Here is a 25752-nt window from a genome sequence, read left to right as displayed (position 1 = left end):
TTCCTGAAAAGAACAGACTGCACTTTGGTGCTAATCACACAGGACCACGCCTGTTGAGTTATTAAAAGTTAATAAAATGGGGCGCCTGGGTGGCTCAGATGGTTAAGCGTCTGCCTTCGGCTCAGGTCATGATCCCAGGGTCCTGGGATCAAGTCCCGCATCGGGCTCTCTGCTCCGCGGGAAGCCTGCTTCTCCCTCTGCCTCTCTCTCTCTCATGAATAAATAAAATCTTTATTAAAAAAAGTTAATAAAATGGTTCATAAAATTTGAATCCATTCTTCTAAGTGGTCCTTGAACAGTGGTAGAGGAAGAAAGCTTTTCTAGATATTTTTATATTTACCATGCAGTTCTAAACCAATCACAGTAGAAGGACCTTACCTGCTCTTAGGCAGGTAAAAAACAGGGAGCTACAAAGTCTGGGGCAACTGAACTTGCTTTATAAAGCTGAAGAAAAGTTAAATAAATTTTTCAAAGCCACCCATACGGTAAGAAGGGAGTTGAGGTTTGGTTGTCTCTAAAGGCTTTTTCATTCTCTTGTGCTACTTATCTAAGGGACCTGGTTGTGCTCACTGCAGTAGCAACAGCTTTTCCTGAACACTTACTGTGTGCTGGTACATTTCAAAGCACATTTCACATATTAGCTAATTTAACCCTTCTGACAATTTTATGACGCAGCTGTGATTATGTCCATTTTACAGATGAGTTGACTGAGGTTAGATTAGTTGTTATACAACTAGCACTAGGCAGCCCTAAAGATTCACATCTAGGACATCTGGTTCCAGGTACATACACTTCACCTGTATCATGTTTCTCCCCCGAGTGGGGAGATGATGACTCCTAGTCATCTAAGCAAGGCCGGGTGGGGGTGGAGATGAGAGGAATCTTTAAGGAATGGAGGGGCAGCACTCTGTCTATGGTGGGGCCCAGTGAGGTTTCATGCTCTGTACTGAGTCTAAAGCTCTGATAGGATGCAAACTGTGTAGAAGGAGGTTGCTAGACAGGAAGCACCTGAGAATCTTTCTGACACCTGGGGATTTGGGACCTCTGGCCCACGGCTCCTCCACCCACCCCCTCCCCACACACAACCAAACAACACTGCCCATTTTCATCTGTTTACGTGCTTCCCCCCTCACTGAGAGACAGGAAACTGCGGTTTGTCCCAGTGCCCCCCAAGTGAGGAAGCATAGTCCATCCTGGGCCACTCACCTAAGGGAGAAGCAGAGAGTCAGTCCTAGCGTAGTACCAGCTCCGCAGCGGGGCCCAGAACCCCACATTCTGCACCTGACTCAGTGAAACTCTGCCGGGAAGAAGCTGCCTTGTGTGTCCTGGCTCACAGAGGCTCACCTACTTCAGACCAAGTCATACCTCAGCAGCCTGGAAAGGGCGCTGCCATGGCTCCGGAGTACAGGAAACACTGCCTCTCTTTGCTCTGATGCAGGGAGGGTGTCTCCAAAGGGCTGCTTATAAAGATTAGCTTGCGTGGGTGGCATCTTGCAGCTGAGTTGCTTTGAGAGGTCATGGTTCTTGATCCACAGGGTAACTAGTTGCCCTTTGCTATCACCATATGCAGCCAATACAGTTTTCCAGTTCCTTTGGGGGGTTAGGTAAGGCACAATTTGGGATCCAGTCAGACCAGGGTTTGAAGGATGTTCCGAGAGATAACATTTTGACACTTAAATTCCTCATTTGGTCAAATGATGCTGACAGCCCTGCCCCCCACGTAATGAGATAACATAAAGTACCTGATAATTAGTCACTAATATTCTGAAATCCACTGTGCTAGGTGCTTAGGTCCGTTTTCTCATTTGTTCCTTACCACATTATGAGAGACGGTCCATAATACTGGAAAGAAGAATGTCAGGGAAATCTGTGACTTGATTAATGTCAGACAGCTGGAGGAAGAAGCCCAAATCAAACCCAGGTGGGGATGACTCCAAAATTGGTGTGTTTTCCCAGCCCAGTGTTTCCTACTATGCTGGTACCCAGTGGGCACATGAAAACTTTGTTCCCTTCTTTTTTATTTTTAATGTCCACACTTGGGCTTTTTAAAAAGCACAATTTGGTGACTCCCAATAAAACATATGGCATCCCGAATAATCAAATGCTTACCCAGTCACTAAGGGACTGAGGTGTTCTGGGCAATGTGCTTCATTCAGACCTGTCACTAGGTAGACCAATAGAGCTCCTAGAAGGCAAATTCCGCTGCCTATGAGTGGGCAGCCTTAATGATGATCCAATAAAACATTGAATGTCAATTACCAGCTACAGTCAATTACCAGCTACAAGGCAGATGGAGCCCTAGGTCTTGGAATGCAAATTCCTTCTCTTTCCAGGAGCTTCTCTTTTCTCTTAATTAGCAATTAGGCTGCAATGTTTTAGACCTGCAGACTGGGCTTGAGGAAAGACTAAGGGAGTGTGGGAGAGGAAAGATGAAGCCAGCACTTCCTGCAGCATGCGGCTACAGTGGTAGAGAAGAAGGGTAATTTGAGGATGTTCCCTCCCCTGGGGCACTGGCAGGGAGGCTGGGGGACAGTAGCGGGACTTTGAAGGGTTTAAGAGCAAATAATAAATGAGGGCTAGGGAGGTTCTTTTAGTCACCATAGAAGTGAAATTGGGTGATAACAAGTCTCATCCTTATGCCTGTGTTTCAGGATTCCCTCCACCCAAGGGAACATATTGATGGTTTTAAGCTCCTCAGGAAGGCCTTTGAGTTTTAACTGATTTGATCTGCATGCCAGGACCCTTGTTTAGTTCGAGAGTGTCTGGAATGCTCAATGGTCCTGATAGGTTCACCTGCCATCCTTCATCACCTCCAGAGTGGAGGATGTGAGACAGCCCTTTGGGCTCCATAGCACGGTGCTCATTGCGGTGCACACAGGAGCTGTGTCCACAGCCTGATCTTCCAAGTCATTCACTTTCTCAGTGTGCTTCAGTTCCTCTCACCCGAGGGTGACCCACCTCAGGTAATCAGCGATGTTTTCCAAAAGGTAAATGAGTTGTTCTTTCAAATGATGGTCACCTACTTCTGTCACTGTGTATCAAACCCCAAATTCCCGCACCATGAATGCATCAGATACTGTACCGCTTCCCCCATGAGAGCAATCCCACTGCAGCCACGAATGGCGGGAGCATTGGGGGATAATATCACACCGTGGAGTAGGGGGATTGAGTGCACTAGAGAACCTGTAGATATTCTAGGCTCACTTGCAGGAATAACAAAGATAGCCCACCAAAAAGGAGACTGGCAAGACAATTTTACACACCTCAGATGGGCAATAAATGGATTTCCATCTACCATACTGTGCTCATGGGAAAGTATTCATGATTCCACAGATTGGACGATAGGCTTTATTTATTTTGTTTAATTGCAGTTAATAATCACACTCATGCCTTTTGTCCCCTCTTGTGTCTGGTTTTGCAACCAACTGTTGTGTTTTTTTAATTTTGGCATCCTTAAGCGAGGACTTGGAAGGACTTTTCACAAACATAGAGGCAATGCAAAATTCTCTTAATTGAGGAAAAAATATACAGGAACCAATCCATCTATACTAGATTTTCATATAAATTGGAGGACCAGAGAGAGGTTGCTATAATTCTAGTTATAAACTATTTCTGAGGAGCCAGTTTATTTTGTTTTCGGACAGCAGCTAAGCAGTATAGAAAATCCCTGTGCAGAGCCCCAGCCAATTACTTTATCCATTCAAAAAAAACATTTTTGGTTTCCTCTTAGGAGCTTCTAACCTAGTGGACAGAACAAACTGCTTGTAAAATCTCAATCTGATACATAGAATTGCCTTTTAATAAATAGTGGCCATTTTATCAGAGAAAATAAATTTGGAGGGTACATTTAATCATTGAGTAAACGTGCTTTGTGCAATATGCCTGCTCCATGTTCATTTGTTTTCACAGTGAATTCCCTTTTTTTTTTTCCACAGTGAATTCCTTTTTGATACCCTTACCTCACCAAGTGGTTTAGATGAGGCTTGTGCTCAAGTTCTTTCTTTTTATAAATAGCAAATCTACTTGGAACACCAAAAAGGGAAATGAATCCATACCAGGGAAAAACACGGCCGAAAGAGCATGAGCTCAGGCTCAGACACACCTGGGTCACAGCCCAACTCTGTTACTTACCTCCCTGCATTAATTTATGCAAGATTTCTCATTTCTCTGAGCCTCAGTTTCTCATTTATAAAAGGGCTGTTATCTGGATTAAACATTACATAGAATGGCACTTGTAATATGGTAGGTGTCAATGAATGGGAGCCTGGGTGATTGCTACATCACCACTATATTCAGGTGTGTTGGCCAAGACTTCACTTTGGATACATTTTTTTAGCAGCAACTGTGGTCAGGACCCAAACAATGGTGGAAATGAAAAGGATCAGCTCTTAATTCCTTGCTCTTCAGACAATGTGCAGGCTGGAGGAAACCAAACATTTGCAAGTGTGTTGGATCCACAATTTATGAGCCATCCTTTTTGCAGGGGTGCCAACCCACGGGGGTACCTGAGTGGTATTTAGAGCATCCGCAAAACTACATGGATGAATGCCAGCACCTGAGAATAAAAAAGCAATGGGACCAGGAAGGATAAGTCCTGTCAATCAGAAAAGCCTGTGTGTCCGGGGGGGGGGGGGGGGGGAGCGTGGGGGAGGAGTGGAAGTCACTGTTGAGAGGACAAAATAGAAAAGCAGTGGCCCCCAGACACCTCCAGGCTGTGGAAACAGATCTCTCCTTCTAGCTGCTTGATGTTTATTCTGCATTTGTAGTTCCCAATGGAAAACAAAAAACAAACAATAAAAAAAGAAACAACAGTGATCCATCAACCAGATGTCTCCATTTTCATGAGCTTTATCCATTTATCTCTATTATCACAGGACGTCTCCCAAGATTCAGTTCAACAAACTGGCTCCCCAAGGTGGTTGGTGCTCTTTGGACTCATCCCCAAAGGGTAGACAATCCCGAGTTTTTTGGTTAAATTAAGTATTGACCTGGTAAGGAACAAACTCAGTGTGTAGACTTATGTGTGTGTTGGGGGGGGATATATATGAGATAAAATTTACTGTTTTAACCATTATTAGCATACAGTTCTGTGCCATTAATTTCATTCACATCATAATGCAACCAATACCACCATTCCTCTGTCTCCAGAACATTTCCATCTTCCCCAATTGAAACGGTGTGCCCATTAAGCCCCTACCAAACTCCATTCTACTCTCTGTCCCTCTGAATCTGACTCCTCCATGCACCTTATATAAATGGAATCATACATTTGTTCTTTTGTGACTGGTTTATTTCACTTAACATTTTCAAGGTTCATACAGGTAGCACGTGTCAGAATTTCCTTCCTTTTTAAGGCTGAATAATTGTGTAGACTTATAAGTAAAGCTGCTGCAGTCTCACTTTATGGCCCCATATTTTGAGCCTTGCTATAAAATGTCACACTCAACAAGGCTTTAAGAACTGAGTTATTTCATTAGTATATAACTTGAAAATACTACTTAGTACTTATCATAGCTAGTGAAAAGTAATAAATGTATGGATTTCTTTTCATGAGAACTGTCTTCACACAGTGGTTATCTTAAGTTGGAAACTAGGTATTGGCATCCTTGCAAAGAAATAATGTTACTTGATTAGCCTTGTGGCTATAGAGTCACTCAGGAAAGTCACATTCTGTAATTCCTGGCATCTGAGTGATAAAGCACAGACAGAGAATCCTACAGATAATTCAGTATCCCAAGGTGGCTCACCGAAATAACCAGATCAAAACCACATGGCTGATCTCTCATCAAATGCTCTTCCCATTTTCTTACTAATCACCCTTGCTAAAAAGTTGTTTTATACTCACATTACCTACTTCTGTGTTTATTCATTTATTTAGAATATGTATATATATATTGCTCAAATGTTACAACAAATTTGGCTCTAATCCATAAAGGATATTACAAAGTACAAAAGAAAGCCTAACATGGCTGCAGGAGAAATGGAAGTTCTCCTGGTCATGTCTGCCTAAAAATTATTATTATGTGAGTCTCAATCATGTTTCGTAGCTGTGGATGATGTAATAAATGTTTACATATTCCAGATGATCTCATAAAGCTTACTTTTAACTTAGATCTGCAAACACGAACACATTGTGCAATGTTATCAAGAGGTGAAACGAGCACAGCAAGTGACTTATTTGTAAATTTTTCAATGGACAAGCATTCATTTTTAAGCTGTGTCTTCAGCTTTTAAGACATCACCTCTCTCCCCATGAGACACCACTTCCTCCATGTCCTTTGAACTATTACGGGATGAGATGAGAAAGAAACTAAAAGGGGAATGAAAATTTTTTGATCACAGTAGAAAGATAATTTGGACTGAATAATAGATGAAGACACCAGAAGGAAGAGCTTGTAGGATGAAGTGGAGAACAAAATATTGGCCCCTGAAGTCTGTGCTCAAAGTGATTTTTTTCCAAGAATTTTGTATATCACGCCTGTCATAAACATTTAGTTTCATTGTGCAATGAAGACAGATGACAAGAATTTGCTGCTCCAGCAAACAAAAAAAAAAAAAGAAAGAAAAAAGAAACTTCACTATGTCCTTGGAATCTGCCTTTTTTTGGTTTCAAATGTGCAATGGAAAACTTGGGCCTGCAAGGGCTGGGGTTGGGGACAGTTGTTTATGTAACTAATTGGACATCTACATAATTATGAAAATCAGGGCAGGTCCCTCTATTCTCATCTGTTTCAAAGCCAAGCCTTGCTCTAAAGTTAAGAGGCATGCAGGCTTGAGAGAGGTGCACAGCTTAGCTGTCCTACGCTGACTCACTTACATAAGCTTCAAGGTTATGAGGGTTTTCTTCATTTTGCGTCTAAATGGTAGGAGGGAAAAACATGTTTTCAGAGTCAGTTATCAGGGAAGAAAAGTGCTTGAGCAGGTCTTAGGTTAGGGAGAACTTTTATAGATCAGAGGATGATGAGAGATGTGAAGAAACAATTGAAGACAAAGAGACTGGTGGAAAACCGTCCTGAAGAAAGATCCAGGAGCAACGTACCTTCCACAGAGAGAAGAGACAAGTGAACAATCACAGAAAAGATAGGGATTTTGGCATCAAGAAAAAGGATGCTGGAGAAACTCGGTATCTTATCAGCAAATGAGGTAGTGAGGTCACCTTCTGAGAAAGAATGAGTGGGACTTGGGTCTTGGGAAGTTTTGGCCTAGCCCCCATGAGAAATGCAAGAGGCAACTGGACAGATGAATGAAAGGGTGATCCAGCAGGGTGAGCTAGAGTCATAGTGAGTCATTCGAAGGGTGTTTTGGAGGGGTTATTTGAAATCTCAGAGATGGGGCAATTTCAAGTGATGATTATATCTAAGATGGCACTTTCTGAGTGCCAACAGAGGGCATTCCAGTTGAGCAGATCAAGTACAAAGCCAAGGTATCAGTGCCACCTACTGGCTTATGGATGCCAATGAGGAGGGAAACAAGAGATCTAGAGAATTCTAAATTTTCATAGAACTATTTGAATAATTCTTGCTTGACCTAGCCATGCATCCTCTGTAATTACAAAGGACACTTTGGGCATAGATATGGAATAACTCCCAGAACCATCTAAACAGCATTCAATTTAGCAGAGCAGGGTGCATTTAGCTTAAAATCCTATCCTAGCAGTGGATCTAAGACACCATGGAGATTAAGGTGGATGAATATCAGGAGTTAGGAAAACCAAACCACATGAATGCCAAGGCAAAGTAACTGTCTTTGCCTCCAGGTCTAGCAGAGAGTCCAGTGTATGCCCTTGCTCTTCTGTTCTAATCTAGACTGTCTGAGGAAGTCAAAGTCTCCTGGCTAGCACTTGAATTATTGCTATCTCTTTACAAATCATTCTTCTCAAAAATCTTTAAGAACCCAAGAGCAGGTTCTTTTTGATTAGTATATATTTGATTAGTATATTTGACTAGTATATCTAGTCCATCTAATACCTAGCACCTAGGTGTTCAAAGAATATCAGTAGAATGAATGAATAAATGAAGGAAGGAAGGAAGGAAGGATCTATGATCCTACATTTCTCTAGAATACACTTTCTTTGGGTTTAGAAGCCTCTGCAAAACCCTTCTCTCATTCCTGTTCCACTCAGTCCACACCTTTTGAAAGATACATAGCTACCATACAACTCCATAAACAAATTATTAGCATTGACAATGTACGCAAGACCTACTTCTTCCTACCAGGTCTGTTCTAGATCCTCTGCTCGTTTTCTTGCTAGTGACTGGACGGATAATTACTGCTCAGTTGGTTGTGGCAAAGGTCACACTGTGCCAAAAGTGGAAAAGATTACAGCAAGGGCAGTAATTAAGAAGTGGAATGGGGAACCTGAATAAATAAAAGGCCACATAAATATGATGCCTATATTGAGTCAGACAGTCTCAACTTGAAATCACCCACTCCTACTAGACAGAAGTCCCAGCCTTTTTTTGCCTTGGAAACCAAGCTTTCTTTCTGATGACCAAGAATGCAACTAGTCCATTCTAATACCTTTGTGTGATTTAGTAACAAGCGTCCCCTACAGAGGCAGAGGCAGCCAACACCAGAGTGCATGGCTCAGTGAGATGAACCCTGGCTGGATTTCTGCCTCCCCTCGACCACTAGGGCAGTCACCTTGTGCAGTGAACAAATTGCACATTTACATTCTTTGCCCTCATTGGGGATGCACTGTTTGGGGCCTCAGGCTCCTGGGAGTCACTCCGAGCTAAGAACCATGGTTCCATTCTAAAAGTTATATATCATATTACTTGGCAACAACTAGAAGATGAAGAAGAGCAGAGTCTAGGATGTGAAGGGTGTGCCAATACTAGATAATTGCATTGCTCTGGATATGTCCTTTTCCCTTTAGTTAACAAAACTAATAGACTAACTCTACATCAAAAGACAAACTCTACCTACCTCTTCATTTTCATTTTTATGGTTTAGTGCAAGGGAAAGATTTATGTATATAAGGTTTACCTCACCCAACTGCACTAGTTCAGTAAAGCTATGGGACAATGCAAAGGAGTGGACTTCCCTCCATCTCTCACCAGTCAAGTCTGTGTTTCCAGGACTTCAAAGCAACTACAATAAATCAGGCAGCAAATCTCAGAGTTTCAGTAAGACGCCTTGGTTAAACCATGCATGAGTAACTGCTACCTCACTATTCTGGCTGGAGCTCAGATTGACAATGTTCAGACATACTTACAGGGGGTGGGGTGATTCTGCTGAAATCTGAAACTATATTTTCTGAGCATGATCTGTTTCCAAACAATACCAAGTGGTTCTTTGGATCAGACTGAAGAAATTTGTCGATTTCTTTTAGGACAATGGGAGGAAAGGACATGTGTAGTGTGAGTAGAGAGTTGAATTCAGTGAGTAGAGACCCATCATTGGTTTATCACTGGATTATCATCTTCAAAGAGGTTGGCCTGTCTCCACCATTTTTACTATGAGAGTAATTTCTTAAATGGTCATAAGGAGTTTGTAAGGCTGGACTTACTTCTGTGGAAAGGCCTCCTATGTGTTTTTCCTTGGGAAAGATAAACTTTCCAATTAAATGAAGGATTCTCTGGCTATCTCTTCATTGTTACTCTTTCAGGGTGAGATGCAGCTCACATCTGTCAAACATTAGCCAAGTTTCGACTCCCCTTCTTAACCAGTAACCACAATACCCCCAGAATGGTGGGTGGGTCCTGCTTGTTGCTTGACTTGAACCAAGGCTATAAGTGGGGTCTCTGGGGTCCAGAACCCTCAGCCTTTAACAGGAAAGTCAGAAGAAGATCAGTATAGGGGTCCTGTGAGAAGCCCCCGTTGGCCTCTCTCTACTTATAAAATCTGTAACACATGTTGACTAGATCCAAAATTATGTCATTGCCTCATAACTTTTTGAGGTTCCAACTTCTGAGGCCCTTGGGAGAGGAGCAGTTGTTATTGTAAGGTCAGGATTTAGGACGGGCAACTGAAGCCATTCAAGGTCTCCTCGCTGTGTTGTTTCCATTGCTTTTAGGCAGCCACAGAGAGATCTGGCTGCTCTCAGACTGACAGCCTAGGCAGCACTGCCATGTAGAAATGAGGTAAACAACTGGATTTTGTTCCCTAGGAGAATACATTGATGAACATGGTCACTGCCAGGTCTGTGAAGCCTCGTGTGCCAAGTGCTGGGGGCCAACTCAGGAAGACTGCACTGACTGCCCCATCACAAGGTAAGTGGCCTCTCAGTATCTCCTGTGGTTGAGAGCTCATGGGTGGCAGGATGGAGAGAGGAGGTGTTTACCACCTTAAAGACACCCCTTGGGCCTGCAGAAAAAGGAACCAAACTCCTTCCCATGACACAAAACCCCTCTGTGGTCTGGCTACAGCCCACCTCTGTAGCATCTTCTCCCCATGATGTCCTGTACCCTCTGCGAGAAAGTTACCTGGACACTAGAGGGGTTTCCTCATCAATGAAAATGATGGTGCCTTTGATACCTGCAGTTGCATCCCCTTCTGCACACCCATCATCTCCAACTGCTGATCAAATATCTGTTCATATTTCTAGAATCAGTTCAAGGATGAACTGTTCTATGAAGGCATTTTGACCACTTCCCAGAATGAACCTTCTCCTCTTTATGTTCCTCTGGGCTCTGTATAAACTTCCATGAGCACCTGTGACATTTTAAAACGTTAATTTACAAATCTCTATCTCTCTATAGAGGAGCTATATTTCGATAAGCCCATTGAAATACTCATCTTTGTATCTCCATTACCTGTCACGGCACAAGGAAAATAGTAGGCACTCAGTAAATGTTTGGAAGGTGAATGAATAGGGACATAAGTACCTGAATGGTATGAGAATCTGCTAATACACTGGGAATTTCTAGTATAGAGAGTTGGAAGCCTGTTGCCTTTTTAGTCGACACTCCTCTGATTGGTGCACTTAATATTTGCTGGCTGACCGAGTGTTTGAAAGGATAGCCCCATCACATCTCTGCAAAGTGCATTGGAAGCAGGCTCTCTCCAGACCAGTATGATGAGGCTGCTTCAGCGGCAAATGAATCCCTAGGATGGACATCCCCTCTGCTTTGTACAACAGTCATGTCATCTAATTCTTCCTCAGGATTATAACATCCTGAGCAGAAACTGTGGTTGTATTTGTCTCCCTATTCCCCCACAGTGATCAACACCTAGTAATAATTCAAGAAATGATAAAGTATATAATCAATATTATGGGCTTGGGTCCCCAAATAGCTTCCTCAGGAAGACAAAAAAGTGGGGGGAGATGGAGGGAGGAAGGGAGACAGACACCAAAGAACAGTCCTAAGAATTGTCAATGCTAACTGTGGTAACATTTTCCAAGTGTCTCTTTTACATTTCTATGCCTCTACATATTGGATTTGCTTTAAAGCAGCCTCAGGACATACTCTTAGGTACAGACATCATTCCGAATATGGGTCCCGTTTCTCCTAATTCCTCACCATATCAACAGTTAAATCCCACTGCATGTTTGGACATCTTTGAACTAAGGGAACTTACTAGCATTTGTTTACTGAGGCAGCTATTATCATCCAGTGTATACTGCAGAAGTCATGGTTGTCCCAGGCACATCAAAAGTGAGAAAAAAACTCTACTTCCATAAATAGCCATTAAAAAAAATTGAATCCCATTGGTACACGAAGATCAGAGATACGGGTAGTATAACTGGCTTAAGCAGCCCATGATTTAGCTTTTAAAGAAAGAAAACCATGTTCATGAATCTTGAACTCATGTCTCCTCCTTAAGGAACTCTTGTTTCCCAGGAAGAATTTTCTTCTCATCTCCCTGAGCACTCATCTCTCTTCCTTGATGAAAATTACGTGCAAATATGTCCAAGAAAGGGCATCATATCACGGCAATTAACTACTTGATCTTTTTTTAATCTGCATTTTCCTAGAACAGGGTTGAGAAGATGAAGAGATAAAAACTATTTTGAAAGATGTTGGTGTTGACTTATTTGTTCTTAAAAGGTCAGCAAAGTATTTTTCTTAAGTATTTTCCATAACATTTTCTTGAGTGGAATCAGGTCCATTCAAGATGGTCTTGAGCACCTGCTTTATGGCCAGCTCTGAGTTAGGTACAAGGTCCATGAATTTTAATAGGTAGCTCAGGAGGTCAAAGTCAAGGGTTGGTGAAGTGCTCAGGGACCAGCAAAAGTGGGGCAGCATCCTAGACCTGAAGCAAAAGCTGCAACCCTGGAGGACGGGATGTCTTGCTTGATAGAAAGTGGAGCTGTAGGGGACACAGCCCCTCCAGAATCATGGAAGGAGAATGCAGAATTGCAGCCCAAGGCGGGGAATAAATACCCGCAATCTCCCTCTCCTCCCGACTGCAGATCTGCTGGTGTTTTTCCTTGTCTGAAATTAACTGGAGGCCAATGGGGAAACACCACTTACAAATGGGGGAAGTGAGCTTGGGGAGACAGGTTCTAGTTGGCATATTTCCAGGACACAGCAGGACAGAGAATAACAAAAAAATGGATCTGAAGCAAGGGTAAGGAGACAGAATAACCAAGAGAGTTGGTTTGTCCAAGTTTCTTCCTGGTCTTAAGCTTTTGGATATCTCTAGTCATGGCAGAAAAAATCATCCCTAAAGGAGATTTTTTTTTTAATATTATGTATTTATTTGAGAGAGAGAAAGAGAGGGCATGAGTAGGAGGGAGCAGCAGAGGGAGAGTGAGAAGCAGGCTCCCCACTGAGCAGGGAGCCCCAGGCTGAGATCATGACCCAAGCTGAAGGTTTGGCTGAGCCAACCAGGCACCCCCCCTTAAAGGAGTTTTTATCTAGGAGAGAAGTGTTCATATTTAACTTATAGGTTTGCTTCAAAATAATATGGGAGGGAAGTAACTCAGAGGGGATATAAGTAAGATTGACCATGCAGTGAAATTGTTGCAGCTGAGAGATGAATACAGAGGAAAGGGTACTGTTATGTCTTGTATATGTGTTTATTTTATATATATTTAATTTTTTTCCTTAGTAAAATTTTTAAAAATAACATAACCCTGAACTTGTTTTACAGAAAATCAAGCTTTAGGAAGCGCTCTCTTTGTATTCTAGTTCTCGCTTTACATTTCCATTAACCCTTGGGTACAGCTCCTTAGAGATGATTGAAAACTTGGAAGAAGAAAGAGCCCCTGTTGGCACTGCTATCTAACATGTAGAGCTCTGCAATGCTGTGATCCTCATGGTCCTCCTGGCCAAAGCTGGCTTCCCACCCAGTCCTGAAGGAGTCATAGAGTCGATGAACCAATTAAAAACATTGAAAGTTACCTCTATTCTGACCCTCCCTCAAATGTTTTATTTGATCTGTTTCAATGAATTCAGGGGGAGAAAAAAGACTTTTTCCCAGATTTCATTCTGATTTAATATTAAAGTACCAGGGGCACCTGGGTGGTTCAGTTGGTTAAGTGTCTGCCTTCAGCTCGGGTCATGATCCCGGGGGGGCCTGGGATGGAGCCCCTCCCTCCAGTCAGGCTCCCTGCTCAGTGGGGAGCCTGCTTCTCCCTCTCCCTCTGCCCCTCCCCCTGTTCATGCTTTCTCTCTCTCTCTCCAAGCAAATAAATAAGGTCTTAAAAATAATTAAAGTACCAAGAAATTACATTAAGTGCCCTTGTGATGGCTTATTAAGGCCAAACCAACAATCAGCAGAAGATCCACTAACCCTGATTTGCCATCTCTTCTGTTCCAGTTTGTATCACATACACACACACACTGGGGGGTCTGGAAAATTTAGTGCCAATGTAGAGAACATTACCTCTGCCCAGCTCTTTAGCACTTGGTTTTGCCGACTTCTTCCTTTCCATAAGCCCCATTGGACCTGGAATTGTTCACTGCTTATGAAAAGGCTAAGAGCATGCCTGAGTTGGGGACAAAATGCCTCCCCTGCAGAGATTAGCTTGCCCAATTGTCTCAGAAGTCCAGAGTGGATGACTGGCTGTCCTAGAAATGGCTTGAGTTGGCTTTACAGGAAATTGTCCTTAGCCCCATGGAGCCCAGAGCAAGGTTGTCTATTCTCCTCCACTAGGGAAGATTTGTTAGTGTCAGTGGAAATCTGTGCCACTTGAAATGGTACTTTTCTCAAGTTCCTTAGCAATTGTCCTTGAGGGGGATGGAGGGTGCAAGGGATGATGTAATTCAGTGCCTTTACCCAAGCATGACTGTTTTCCTTCTCTTTTTTGATCTTTAGAAAGAATCACATTCTTCCAAAAACCTGTGTACTTCACCTACGCTTTCCTTCGGGTAGATACGAAGGGAGGTGGTTTAAAGCACCATTATGTGCTTGATATTTTCTTAAAATCAAGCACTCAAGTCAGAAAGGCACCCCCCAACCATATATAATACACAAAAGTATTACACCATTGGCTTCACCCCCAAGTCTGCCACCCCCACTTTCTGGACGCTTCTACACGGTTCCCATCATTAAGAGTATTAGATCACCTCTCCCAAGAGAAATTATTTCCCCCTAAACAAATTCGTCAGCTCTTTCTATAAAAGGCAAAAAATGACGATATACTTTTCATTCCCTTTGCAACTGAATTTAGGGGGAAAAAAGAACCCTCACAAGTAAACATTCCCATTCTCCCTTCAGCAGAGTATCTAGTAGCTTCCTTGAAAAAACCTCAGAAAGCTCTTATGCAGTTTTTCTTAAAGGCAGGTTTTGGGTTTTTTTAACTAGTCACATCCAAATGATTCCTTGAAAAATCTTCTAGCTCAGAAACCAGAGCCAGGGTGGGGCTGGGATATTCCCAGTTGGCATTAGTGCCATCAACTAAAAATCTGGGCTGGGAGCACAGCCTTCTCATTATACACCGTGGTGCAAGGGATCTGTTTTGACATGGACAACCAGATGTGCATACGTGTCTGCTTAGGGCTGGGACTTCATGCCCTGCAGTGGGCTCAAAGGCTTGTTCACTCCAGTGGTGACCAGAACCTAAAGGGCAGAGAATGCAAGAACGAGGTGGCTGTCTGTCTTATGTTGGTGGTGTTAATCCCATTGTTTCTTCTTTTTTTTTTTTTACAGAAATTAAATTTTTTTTTTAAGATTTTATTTATTTGTCAGAGAGAGAGACAGAGGCAGGCAGAGGGAGAAGCAGACTCCCCGCTGAGCAAGGAGCCTGATGTGGGGCTCAGTCCCAGGACCCTGGGATCATGACCTGAGCCAAAGGCAGACGCTTAACCGACTGAGTCACCCAGGCGCCCCAATCCCATTGTTTCTAACAGATGTAAATGACACAGACTTTCAGGGTGTGGAGATGAGATGGAAGATCACAAGCAACACCCTATTCAGGCTGCCTTGGTCCTGTTCCAACCTGCACAGCCCTGTGACTGAAATGGCCCATCCCCAGCTCAGGGCTGGCTCTAGCTGTAGAAACAGTGGGATTTAGACACACCAGTGCACCCCAGGCCTACGCCTGACCTTCCATGGGATGTCCAGCTTGGGGAAAGAGAGTTAGTAGAGAGAGAAAGGAGCCCTACCTTTGCTGACAGGCCCTCTGCTCTCTCAGGCCAGGAAGCCAACCTTATACCATCGGGGGTACATGTGTGCTACATGGTCAGTTAGCTGAACAGTAGCTACTACTATAAGGAAACTTGAACAGACCCAGTTTGACACCACCTGTGTTAACTTAGGACTCATTTAGCAAATTCCATGGTAATCCATACTATCAGCGAGCAGAAGGCAGAATAGCAGCTCTCAAAATGTGTTCCCTAGACCAGCAGCATGTGCTTCACCCAGGAACATAAAAAACACAAATTCTCAGCTCTCTCCCCCCAAAAATCACTGAATTAGAAACTCTGGGGGTGGAGCCCCACAGCTCACTTTATTACCGCATCACCTATCTGACTCTTGCGTTTGGTAAATCTTTTGTATTTTTCTAAGCGAAGTTTTTGGATACGATTTACCTAATCCTGTTTGCTCTTGGGATTACTTTGCAAAGGAAGAAAAGAAGCAAGACTATGAAAATATTAACAGTGACATTATGATATGTATTTTATGTGTATAAAATCAAAGGTTTTAGAAGCCCCATGATAACTCATCTGTGGTGTCCTTGTAGGTGTTCGCAAACATGATGAAAAAAAGTTGGTACTTTAGAAATCAGGAAACGCTTGCAAAAATGACACTCAAAATCATTTTTATCGATTACTTGCCATATACATAGGCCAAGATTATAAGTAGCACGTAAGCACCAGGACCGCGCTTTATTCTACCCTTTTGAGAGCCCTTGATGTTGACATTTCCCTTGTAAAGTGTGCATATGTTGATAACTAAAGGAAGAATATTTCTCCAAGGCCTCTGGATTCAGAGGCCTAGTTAGTGTCTTGAAAATTTAAAGACCTCCATCTGACTGTTGACTGCGTTTGGCTGGGGCCCACACTATGGGTTTAATCCCTGCAGGCACTGGTTAGCCTATTTGGAACCAGACTCCGGATTGCATCCTGAGCCAGTTTCTGGCATGCCTGCTGTTGGGTCCAAACCTTGGGCCAAGGATGGGTACGTGACTAATATTCCACATGTTCTAAGATGATCAGTCCCAGGCATCCCCCTTGTTTCTGGAACAATGAAACCAAGTGTGTGCACTGAAACATGAACACCACATGTTCTCATACTTAGAGCCATTCCAGAAAGTCACCCTTTCAAACGCTGAAATCTGCTCTTCCTCTAGGACTTTTGACAATGGCCGCTGCATTTTCAAATGTCCCTCAGGGAAATTTGAATTTGAGAACCAATGCCATCTATGCCACTACACCTGCCAAGAATGCCAAGGAAATGAGCCTTCCAACTGCACTGCCTGTGGAGTAGGTGAGGAAGTCTGGCTGCTCTCTTCTTCCTTTCTGCAAAGCTGTTCTCCCACTGGTTTGACTCAGAAGCTTCAACTCTGGGGACAAGGGGTAGATATTAGACAGCTGTTCATTGGAGAGTGTGTATCACCTTGAAGTTTCTGCTTCTTGTCAGGAAATGAATTCACATTATTGTAGGCGTAGACTCACTGCCCCTAAGGACATGAGAGAGAAGCTAAGAGATGTCCTTCTAAAGAAGGAGAAAGAAAGGTCATTCAGACATGAGACCGTCAGGAAAGCTAAGATTTGTTGAGGTGAAAGTGAAAAGCGAGGATGTTAAGGGTGACACATTCAGTCTTCAAGAGAAATATTGAAATAGAGGCTGTGTCAACATCTCCTCAGCCCTGAGCTATGCCATTTAGAAGTTGTCAGAGCCCTACTGTAGGAACAAAGGAATTGTTTCAACACAAAAATATTACTTTTTGTCTCAGGTTTAACAGTTCAAGTTTCTGCTGTCATTGGATTATATTCCATGATCTCAAAGGTCCTCTACAGTTTGACCCTTGACTCCTTCCCAACTTCCCCTCATATGTCTGTTCCCCACTTTGACCTCACGTGGGCCAGATTCATATTTTACTTGACCTTTTAACATTTCAGCCAAATTTTAAAATTGGGAAATTTCAAAGAAAAACCTTGGTGGTTTGGTTTTTTTGTTTGTTTGTTTTTGTTTTGGCTTGCTTTGGTTTCTTTTGAAAACTTGGAGCACAACACTGGGCACCACTTGGCCTACATTCCCCAGATGGTTGAGTGGAGATCAGAGGCTGCTCTTTGTTTCTCCACAGTCCCCACCACTCCCTATCGTCTCACTGATCCCAAGGCCATCAGTTACCACCGCCATCGTGCTTACATGGTTTTTTTTCTGGTGGAAGAGAATTATTTATCTTTATTCTTCCTCATAATATAACCAAGAAAAATGAAGAACAAATTGAGAGTATCATGCATTTGCAGGAAAATGGGAGAGAACACATTTCTTTGTGTAAATTAAAATTATTTCTTTGTTTCTTATGTAAACAAAGTAGATCTATATCAATTTTTCTCTGTAGCCTGCTCCTTTCTGTTTCCTTCCTCGTCTAAAGGATGGTGATAATGGTTTTCTACTTTTAAGATTATGACAATGAAATGAGGTTAAATGAGATAAAATAACAAAGCACTTAAATAGGGCTGGGCACATTAGAAGTACTCAATAAATATCAAATACTACCCTTACTACTTCTAGACTACGACTACTACCACTGTTATTGTTCGTACCTACTTACTCCTGTGGGCATGTGAATTTCTCTAGCTGTTCAAAGACTTCACTGGAAATGTTCCTCACTTATCTGCCTGACCTCTATTTATTTGTAGGTCTCAGTTTCAACATCATTTCCTCAATGAGGGCTGCCCCAATTTCCTTGTCTGGGATGGGACCTCTCCATATGTGCATCCTTGGAGCCTCCACTTACCCCTTTACAGTCATCCTCAAACTTGATAGCTGTCTTGTCCATAAGACTCTATGTCCTGTAAGAGCAGTGAATGGTTTCTACCTGAGCACTAGCTTTGAGCACTGGTAGAGCATCAGCACGCACAGTATAACTGAATAAATGAATGGTTCAGTAGAAAGAATATCAGTACCAGCAATCAGGGTACCTGGGTTCTAGTTCCACCTCTTTCAAGTTTCTCCTTGTTTGTAAAAAAAAAAAAAAAAAAAAAAAAAGAATGGGGGTGGAGGTGGCGCATAGACAAGACAGCATCTAGAATCCCTTTCACACTTAAAACACACTAAATCTTCATACATAGTCCAAAATTAAGGATTCGCTTGAATACCGAACAAATGTCTAATATGTTCTAAGCATCTTATAGTTACTTGGACCAATCCACACAAAAGATGCTTTGACATTTCTTCTCTATTTTTTGTTTAAAAGTCTATGTTTACTCCATATCTTAACAAAAGTTCACATGTAGAAGTTACTACACATAGTTGCCATAGAAAATGCAATAAATGATTGTATGATGCTTGCCTTCAAGGACTTTACAGCCTAACAGGGACTTGTGCTCATGTATTATAAAATAAGAAAATATTAAAGACCAAAGGAAGGAAGGAATCCTACCACAAGTCAGAGGGGAAACATCACTTTCAGCTCTAGTGAGCAGAAAAGCCTTGCCAGAGAAGGCATTGTTGAGCAAGCTCTGATTAGCAGGGTTCCCCCCTATTAAGAGCACAAGGCCCCTAGCGCATATATTAGCATGGCCAGTACATGAAACAGTGCTAAAGACAAGGGATGCCTGACCTGAGGCAGTTCCATAGCAACAGGCTTTAATACTGAGGGGTGTTTGGGTGGCTCAGTCAGCTGGGCCTCTAACTCTTGGTTTTGGCTCAGGTCATGATCTCGGGGTTGTGGGATTCAGCCCTGTGACAGGCTCCATGTTGGGCACCAAATCTTCTTGAGATTCTCTCCTCATTCCTCCCTCCCCCTCTGCTCCTCCCCCTGCTCCTCTCTCAAATAAATACTTAAATAAAATCGTTAAAAAAAAAAAAAAAAAGGCTGAAAACCCTCTGACTACAGGGTGCCAAATACACACATAAGCATCTCCCATCAGTTCACAGAAATCTCACCTTTGGTTAACTGTAATTTTATTAAGATTTAGGTTTGAATCCTTTTGAAAGTACAGATTTCTAGCCCTGTTGGTGAAGATTCCCTCTAAGCTCTTGTCCGGATTTTCCTCTACAAAACTGAACCCAAAGCTAAATTTGACCAATCGCACAACAACTACAGTAAGAAAAATGTTGAAGCTAAACTTTATAAAGTTTACTTTCAGAATCCCTCAGCCTTTATTTTTTTTAAGATTTTATTTCTTTGAGAGAGAGAGAGAGCATGAGCAGGGGGGGAGGTGCAGAGGGGAGGGAGAAGAAGACTCCCCACTGAGCAGGGAGCGTGTTGCGGGGCTCAATCCCAGGACCCCAGATCATGACCTGAGTTGAAGGCAGACACTTAACCGACTGAGCCACCCAGGCACCCCCTCAGCCTTTCTTTCATCATTTCCAGCAATCCTTTCCCTTCATGTCTTCTACCCTCAACCTTTCTTTCTTCCTGAAGGCATGCTGTCTTCACATGAGTCCACCTTCTCTTCTAATGAAATTAGCTGCAAGAGATGCTCTGGAAACAGCCAATTGCTCTTAGGTATAAATGAAAGCCATTCTCAGAGTTTCTTGCACTTTGACTCATATTATCACATGAAAGGTTTAGCACCTTACAAAAATATCAGCCCTTCTGCTACTAGAACAAGCTTCCCTTATTTATTGTCACAATAATTTAAATTCTGAGACTCTGGTCAAGTAGCCAAAAATTTATGCATGATAATTTAAATCACTGGGGTATCCAAATTACCAGCCAAAGCTGGTAATACTACCCAGAGCTGCCATACTACCCAGGCTATTAGAAATTTGAGCCAATCTTGGTGTAATTCTGGACCAAATCTGCAGGAAAAGCTGCCCTTGATCAAGGCATCTAAGTCAACTCCTTTACAGGGTCCATGTATTTTAAATACCAAGACCATCTAAATCTGTTTTTTAAACTCAAATTATAATACCCAACGAGGTTCAAATAATAAAGCCATGTCTGAACAATACAAATGGGATTGGAGAACATTTCCTCTGATATTGGAACCCATCATTGTTAATTTTTATTTTTAGATTGTTGATCCAGGTGGATATGTTAGGAAAATGGGAATATTGCTCAATATTAAGGCACTTAGCCACTCATTCATTTATACAATAAATATGTATTTAGATCTCAATATACCCCAGACTGTCCCAAGCCTCTGGATCCTGAGGTGATGTTGTGGGAGGGTATAGGGCGTGGATAGCAACTGCTGAATGGAGGAGAAAGTAGCTTCTCACTGTTCTCAAATCTTCCTACCTATATCTGAGAAGTTCAGCCCTCTGAAAAATAGGATCTTTTCTGAATGAGTTATGGTGGAAATGGGGTTTGCTAGGGTTTTCATAAGGTGTCTGAGAAGAACAGAGCTTGGAAGGTTAACCCTTTTGTGGTGTCGAGATTCCATGTTCCACGAGAACAGGGGTTTGTGCTCTATATCAACCTGCAGCTGTAGAATCACCAAATGCACATTACATCCTCCCAAACACTCTCCTTCCCTTAAAGGATAATGTTCATCCAATTCAAACTTGGAGAGTGCAGACACATTCTTACACCACCCTAGGGAAATCCTCTTTATTGGCTTTGTCCCTTGGGAACCAGCAGACTTCCAGTTGGAAATCACAAATAGAAAAGAGGTAGCTTCAGAGCCCATAATCCAAGGGTGTGATTTTTAAATTGGATTTGAACTAGGGACTTAATTAAGGACAAAACATCAGGTTGGATCATTTGGACACAAAAATACTTGAATGTTGGCAATTTCATGTGGTTCGATCTAGTATACTGATATTAAGATTCTGCCCTTGCAACACAGGGTTAGCAATATCTTTATCCACAGATTCAGCAACCTTGCACCTTGAAGGTCAACACTTCTGGATCTTCACGTGGTATATCATGAGTGAACACTAGCCCCAGTTATTTTGGGAAACACAGGTCAGGTGTTCTGCAGAGGCAGGAGCATATGGGAGACTTAATCCAGAGAAGATGGATGCCCTAAATATACTCAGCACAAACAAAAACTCCAGTAGGGTGAGGGTAGGAGACCTCTAGGCACATTTTGTTAATTTTGTTTTAGGTGTATATAAACTGATTATAATTCTTTCTCATTCATTGTGACGTATAATTGGTTCGAATTTTCTATCCCCTCCAAAAGCATATTCCCATAGTCTCACATTAGACATACTGCTAATTCTTTCCAAGTAGACTCCAATGTTGACAGAAGCTCAGGACTTCCAAAAATCCATTTAAGGAGTCAAAAAGGTGTGCTTGGTCTACAGCACTTCAATAGGCTGTCATCATAGGAGTTGGCAACAATGCAAAAATTCAGATTTTTGGACAGTTAATACAAGCATGTGATTTTGATAACAGAATTCAAAATCATTCTAAAAGTCTGCACTCTTACAAAAATGGCTCTATCAGTAAGCATTTGTTTGTTCTTATAGGACCTCTATAGCTCCCAAGTCTGAGAGCTTTCACAGATACCAAAAAGAGCCCTTGGGAAAGTTAAACACTTTCTGACTTATAGTTATTCACAGAGTGTGATTTCTGCTTTTGCAGTGACATTACAGATGGTAGTCCCTACTCACTCAAATATACAAAATATTCAAAAATTATTCCCTACAATGAAAACTTTTCAACTATAAGTATATAGATATTGTAATTTTCATTAAATACATTCTTATACTCCTGGTCCCCTAGCCGCCAAAATACTTACATCTTTAAAAAAAAAAAAATCTTAGGTTATATTAGCTTCACAGTTAATTTTGTACATTTTCCTTCTTTTTGTTACCCCTCCATCTGTTCAGATAAGCATGGCCAGGAGCGCTTCCTATATCAGGGGGAGTGTTGGGAGAGCTGCCCAGCAAGCCACTACCCTGCCGAGGGGCACACCTGCCTGCCCTGCTCAGACAACTGTGAGCTTTGCCACAGCGCACACATCTGTACACGATGCATGGGTGGCTACTTCATAGTGCCCACCAACCATACCTGCCAGAAGTTGGAGTGTGGACAAGGTAAGGCTGCTCTGGGCCACTGTCTTATATCAGGAGGTAGCATGAGGAGCTACGCCTGGATGGCTCCAAGATTTGAATTGACCTCCTGGCTTTAATGTTGGCACCTGGGATGACTTTGTGTGACTGCATGTCCTGTGGGGACAGTGATGTCTCCTCCTCTCTTCCTCCACACACCTTTCTCTGGGTCTCTTCAGACACATTCCAGAGACATAGGAATATAGCTAATCACAGAGAAATTGATATTAATCAAGGGTTTGTGGGCAGGGTAAATGGAGAGAAAATCAAATTAGAACCTGAAGGTCCTGACCAACAATTTTCTCCCTCCCAAGTTATTACTAGTTATGAGACCCTGTGCAAAATCAGTCTAATTTCTCTATGCCTTTTTTCCTTCATGGGTGAAAGGGTGAGCATTGCACCAAGCTGCTGCAATGAGAAAACGCTTACCTAAAGCTACTTGAAAATATTAAATGTTTTGCAAATCATATGTGTTATTGCTAGTGCCCAATTCCTTATCTTACATGGGAAGAAGGAGATTAAAAAACAGGACTCACGGTTTTTGTTCTTTTCCATGTAAGAATGCTACAGACTGTCTCTGCTCTGTATAAGAATTATGCCTGGTCTGGTGCTAAAAAGAGTTCCAAGATGTTTCTAGAATAATTAAGACACTCATTCCTTTTTCTGCTTTATGTTTACTGATGTAGTATAGGATTTAAAACTTAAAAAAAAATAATTTAGGAAAGCAGATTTAAAAAGACGGAGTCTGTTCATTTATATACCCAATTCCATATTCCCAGAAGTAGAACTCATTTTTTTAATAAATGAAATCTACCAGCTTGAAGTCAAAGCTAGTTGTGTGGCACAGAGTCCAACTTGTTCTATTTGTACCAATCAAGCTGATACAATCTGTTAAATTAATGGAAAGAGATAAAAAGGGGGATTCAGGGTGGAGATATAAAAAGACTCTAAACTCATCTCCTTCTACAGATATGATAATTTTATAGCTACATGCAGAATAATTTTCCTCCAAAATGGACCTGAGAACTGGATAAACTGCACCTCTACAACAAAAGATACAAGAAACACATCAAGGGGAACCTGGGTGACTCAGTCCATTAAGCATCCAACTCTTAGTTTTGGCTCAGGTCATGATCTCACAGCCGTGAGATCAAGTCCCACATCAGGCTCTGTGCTGAGTGTGGAGTCTGCTTCAGATTCTCTCTCCCTCTTCTTCTCCCTCCCCCTCTGCTTCTCCCCCCCTCCACTCACTTGCACTCTCTCTCTCTCTAAAATAAATAAAATCTTTTTTAAAAAGAGAGAAGGCACATCAAGACACAGAAAAAATATCCAAAGAAATAAGGGCTAAAAACTTCTCTAATCTGGGGGGGGGGGGGGGGGGAAACAGATATCTAGGCCCGGGAATCCCAGAGAATTCCAAATAAGAGGAACCCAAACAGAACCACACCAAGATATATAATTAAAATGGTAAAAGTTAAAGATAAAGAGAGAATCTAAAAAGAGGTATAGAAAAACAATTTATTTAATGTACAGGAAAAACTCATAAGCCTATTAACAAATTTTGCAGCAGAAACTCTATCCAGGCCAGAAGGGAGTGGCATGATTCAAAGTGCTGAAAGCAAAAAAATTTCCAATCAAGAATTGTCTACTTGCAAAGGTTATCATTCAGAATGAAGGAGAGGTTAGGAGTTTTCCAGATAAGCGAAGGCTAGAGGAGATCACCACTAAAACAGCTTTAGAGGAAATGTTAAGGAGATTTCTCTAAACTGAAAAGAAAAGACACTAATAATGTGAAAAGATATGAAAGTATTAATTTTACTGGAAAAGGCAAATATATAGTAAAGGTAGTGAATCCATCATTTACAAAGCAAGGTTAAGGTCAAAGGCAAAAATAGTAAAATTAATTAAAATTAAAATAATTAAGGATGCATAAAATTAAAAGATGTAATATGTGTCATCAAAATAATAGAATGAGGAGCTTTGGAATGTGTCCAAAATTAAGTTGTTATCAACATAAAAAAAAAAACCTCTTATATACATGGGATATTATATGTGAACCTCATGGTAACCACAAAGAAAAAAACTTATAGTAAATATACAAAAGAAAATGAGGAAGGAATCTAAAACTAACACTAAAGAAAGCCATCAAACCACAAGGGAAGAGAGAGAAAAAAGGAACCAAGAGGAACTTCAAAAAAAGCCAGGAAACAATTATCAAAATGACAATAGTACATACATATCAATAATTACTTTATATATAAATGGACTAAACTCACCATTCAAAAAGACAGAGTAGCTGAGTGGATTAAAAAAAAAAATCTATATGCTGTCTATAAGAGACTCACTTAAGAAATAAGGACACACACAGACTGAATGTGAAGGGACAAAAAAAAAATTTCATGCAAATGGAAATGAAAAGAAAGCAGGTGTAGCTATACTTATATCATACAAAATAAACTTTAAAAACAAAGCCTATAGTGTATAGGAAATCCACTGATTTGTGTGCATTGATTTTATATGCTGCCACTTTACTGAATTCCTGTATGAGTTCTAGCAGTTTTGGGGTGGAGTCTTTTGGGTTTTCCACATAAAGTATCATATCATCTGCAAACAGTGAGTTTGACTTCTTCTTTGCCGATTCAGATGCCTTTTATTTCTTTTTGTTGTCTGATTGCTGTGGCTAGGACTTCTAGTACTATGTTAAATAGCAGTGGTGACAGTGGACATCCCTGCCACGTTCCTGACCTTAGGGGAAAAGCTCTCAGTTTTTCCCCATTGAGAATGATATTCGCTGTGGGTTTTTCATAGATGGCTTTTATGATATTGAGGTATGTACCCTCTATCCCTATACTCTGAAGAGTTTTGATCAAGAAAGGATGCTGTACTTTGTCAAATGCTTTTTCTGCATCTATTGAGAGGATCATATGGTTCTTGTTCTTTTATTAATGTATTGTATCACATAGATTGATTTGTGGATGTTGAACCAACCTTGCAGCCCAAGACAGAAGAAAGAGAAATTAAGGAGTCGATCCCATTTACAATTGCACCCAAAACTGTAAGATACCTAAGAATAAATCTAACCAAAGAGGCGAAGAATCTGTACTCAGAAAACTATAAAATCCTCAGGAAAGAAATTGAGGAAGACACAAAGAAATGGAAAAACGTCCCATGCTCATGCATTGGAAGAACAAATATTGTGAAGATGTCAATGCTACCTAAAGCAATCTACACATT

General features: G+C 41.6%; 1 protein-coding gene across 6 annotated transcripts in view; it reads left to right on the top strand.

Moving 5' to 3' along the window:
- PCSK5 (proprotein convertase subtilisin/kexin type 5) overlaps positions 1-25752 on the top strand; it is a 470351-nt gene that overhangs the window by 336195 nt on the left and 108404 nt on the right. For 5 of the 6 annotated variants that reach the window (XM_027616047.2, XM_027616046.2, XM_027616045.2 and 2 more), the window contains exons 21-23: positions 10112-10214; positions 16685-16821; positions 22297-22503. In XM_027616047.2, the coding sequence (XP_027471848.2) occupies positions 10112-10214; positions 16685-16821; positions 22297-22503 (447 nt within the window). Of the gene's footprint in view, positions 1-10111; positions 10215-16684; positions 16822-22296; positions 22504-25752 lie in introns of those variants that run through there. The other variant, XR_003523749.2, reaches the window with a different exon arrangement.

This window comes from Zalophus californianus, chromosome 13 (assembly GCF_009762305.2).
Source record: "Zalophus californianus isolate mZalCal1 chromosome 13, mZalCal1.pri.v2, whole genome shotgun sequence".
NCBI lineage: Eukaryota > Metazoa > Chordata > Mammalia > Carnivora > Otariidae > Zalophus > Zalophus californianus.
This window is presented reverse-complemented; position numbering and strand designations above follow the sequence as displayed.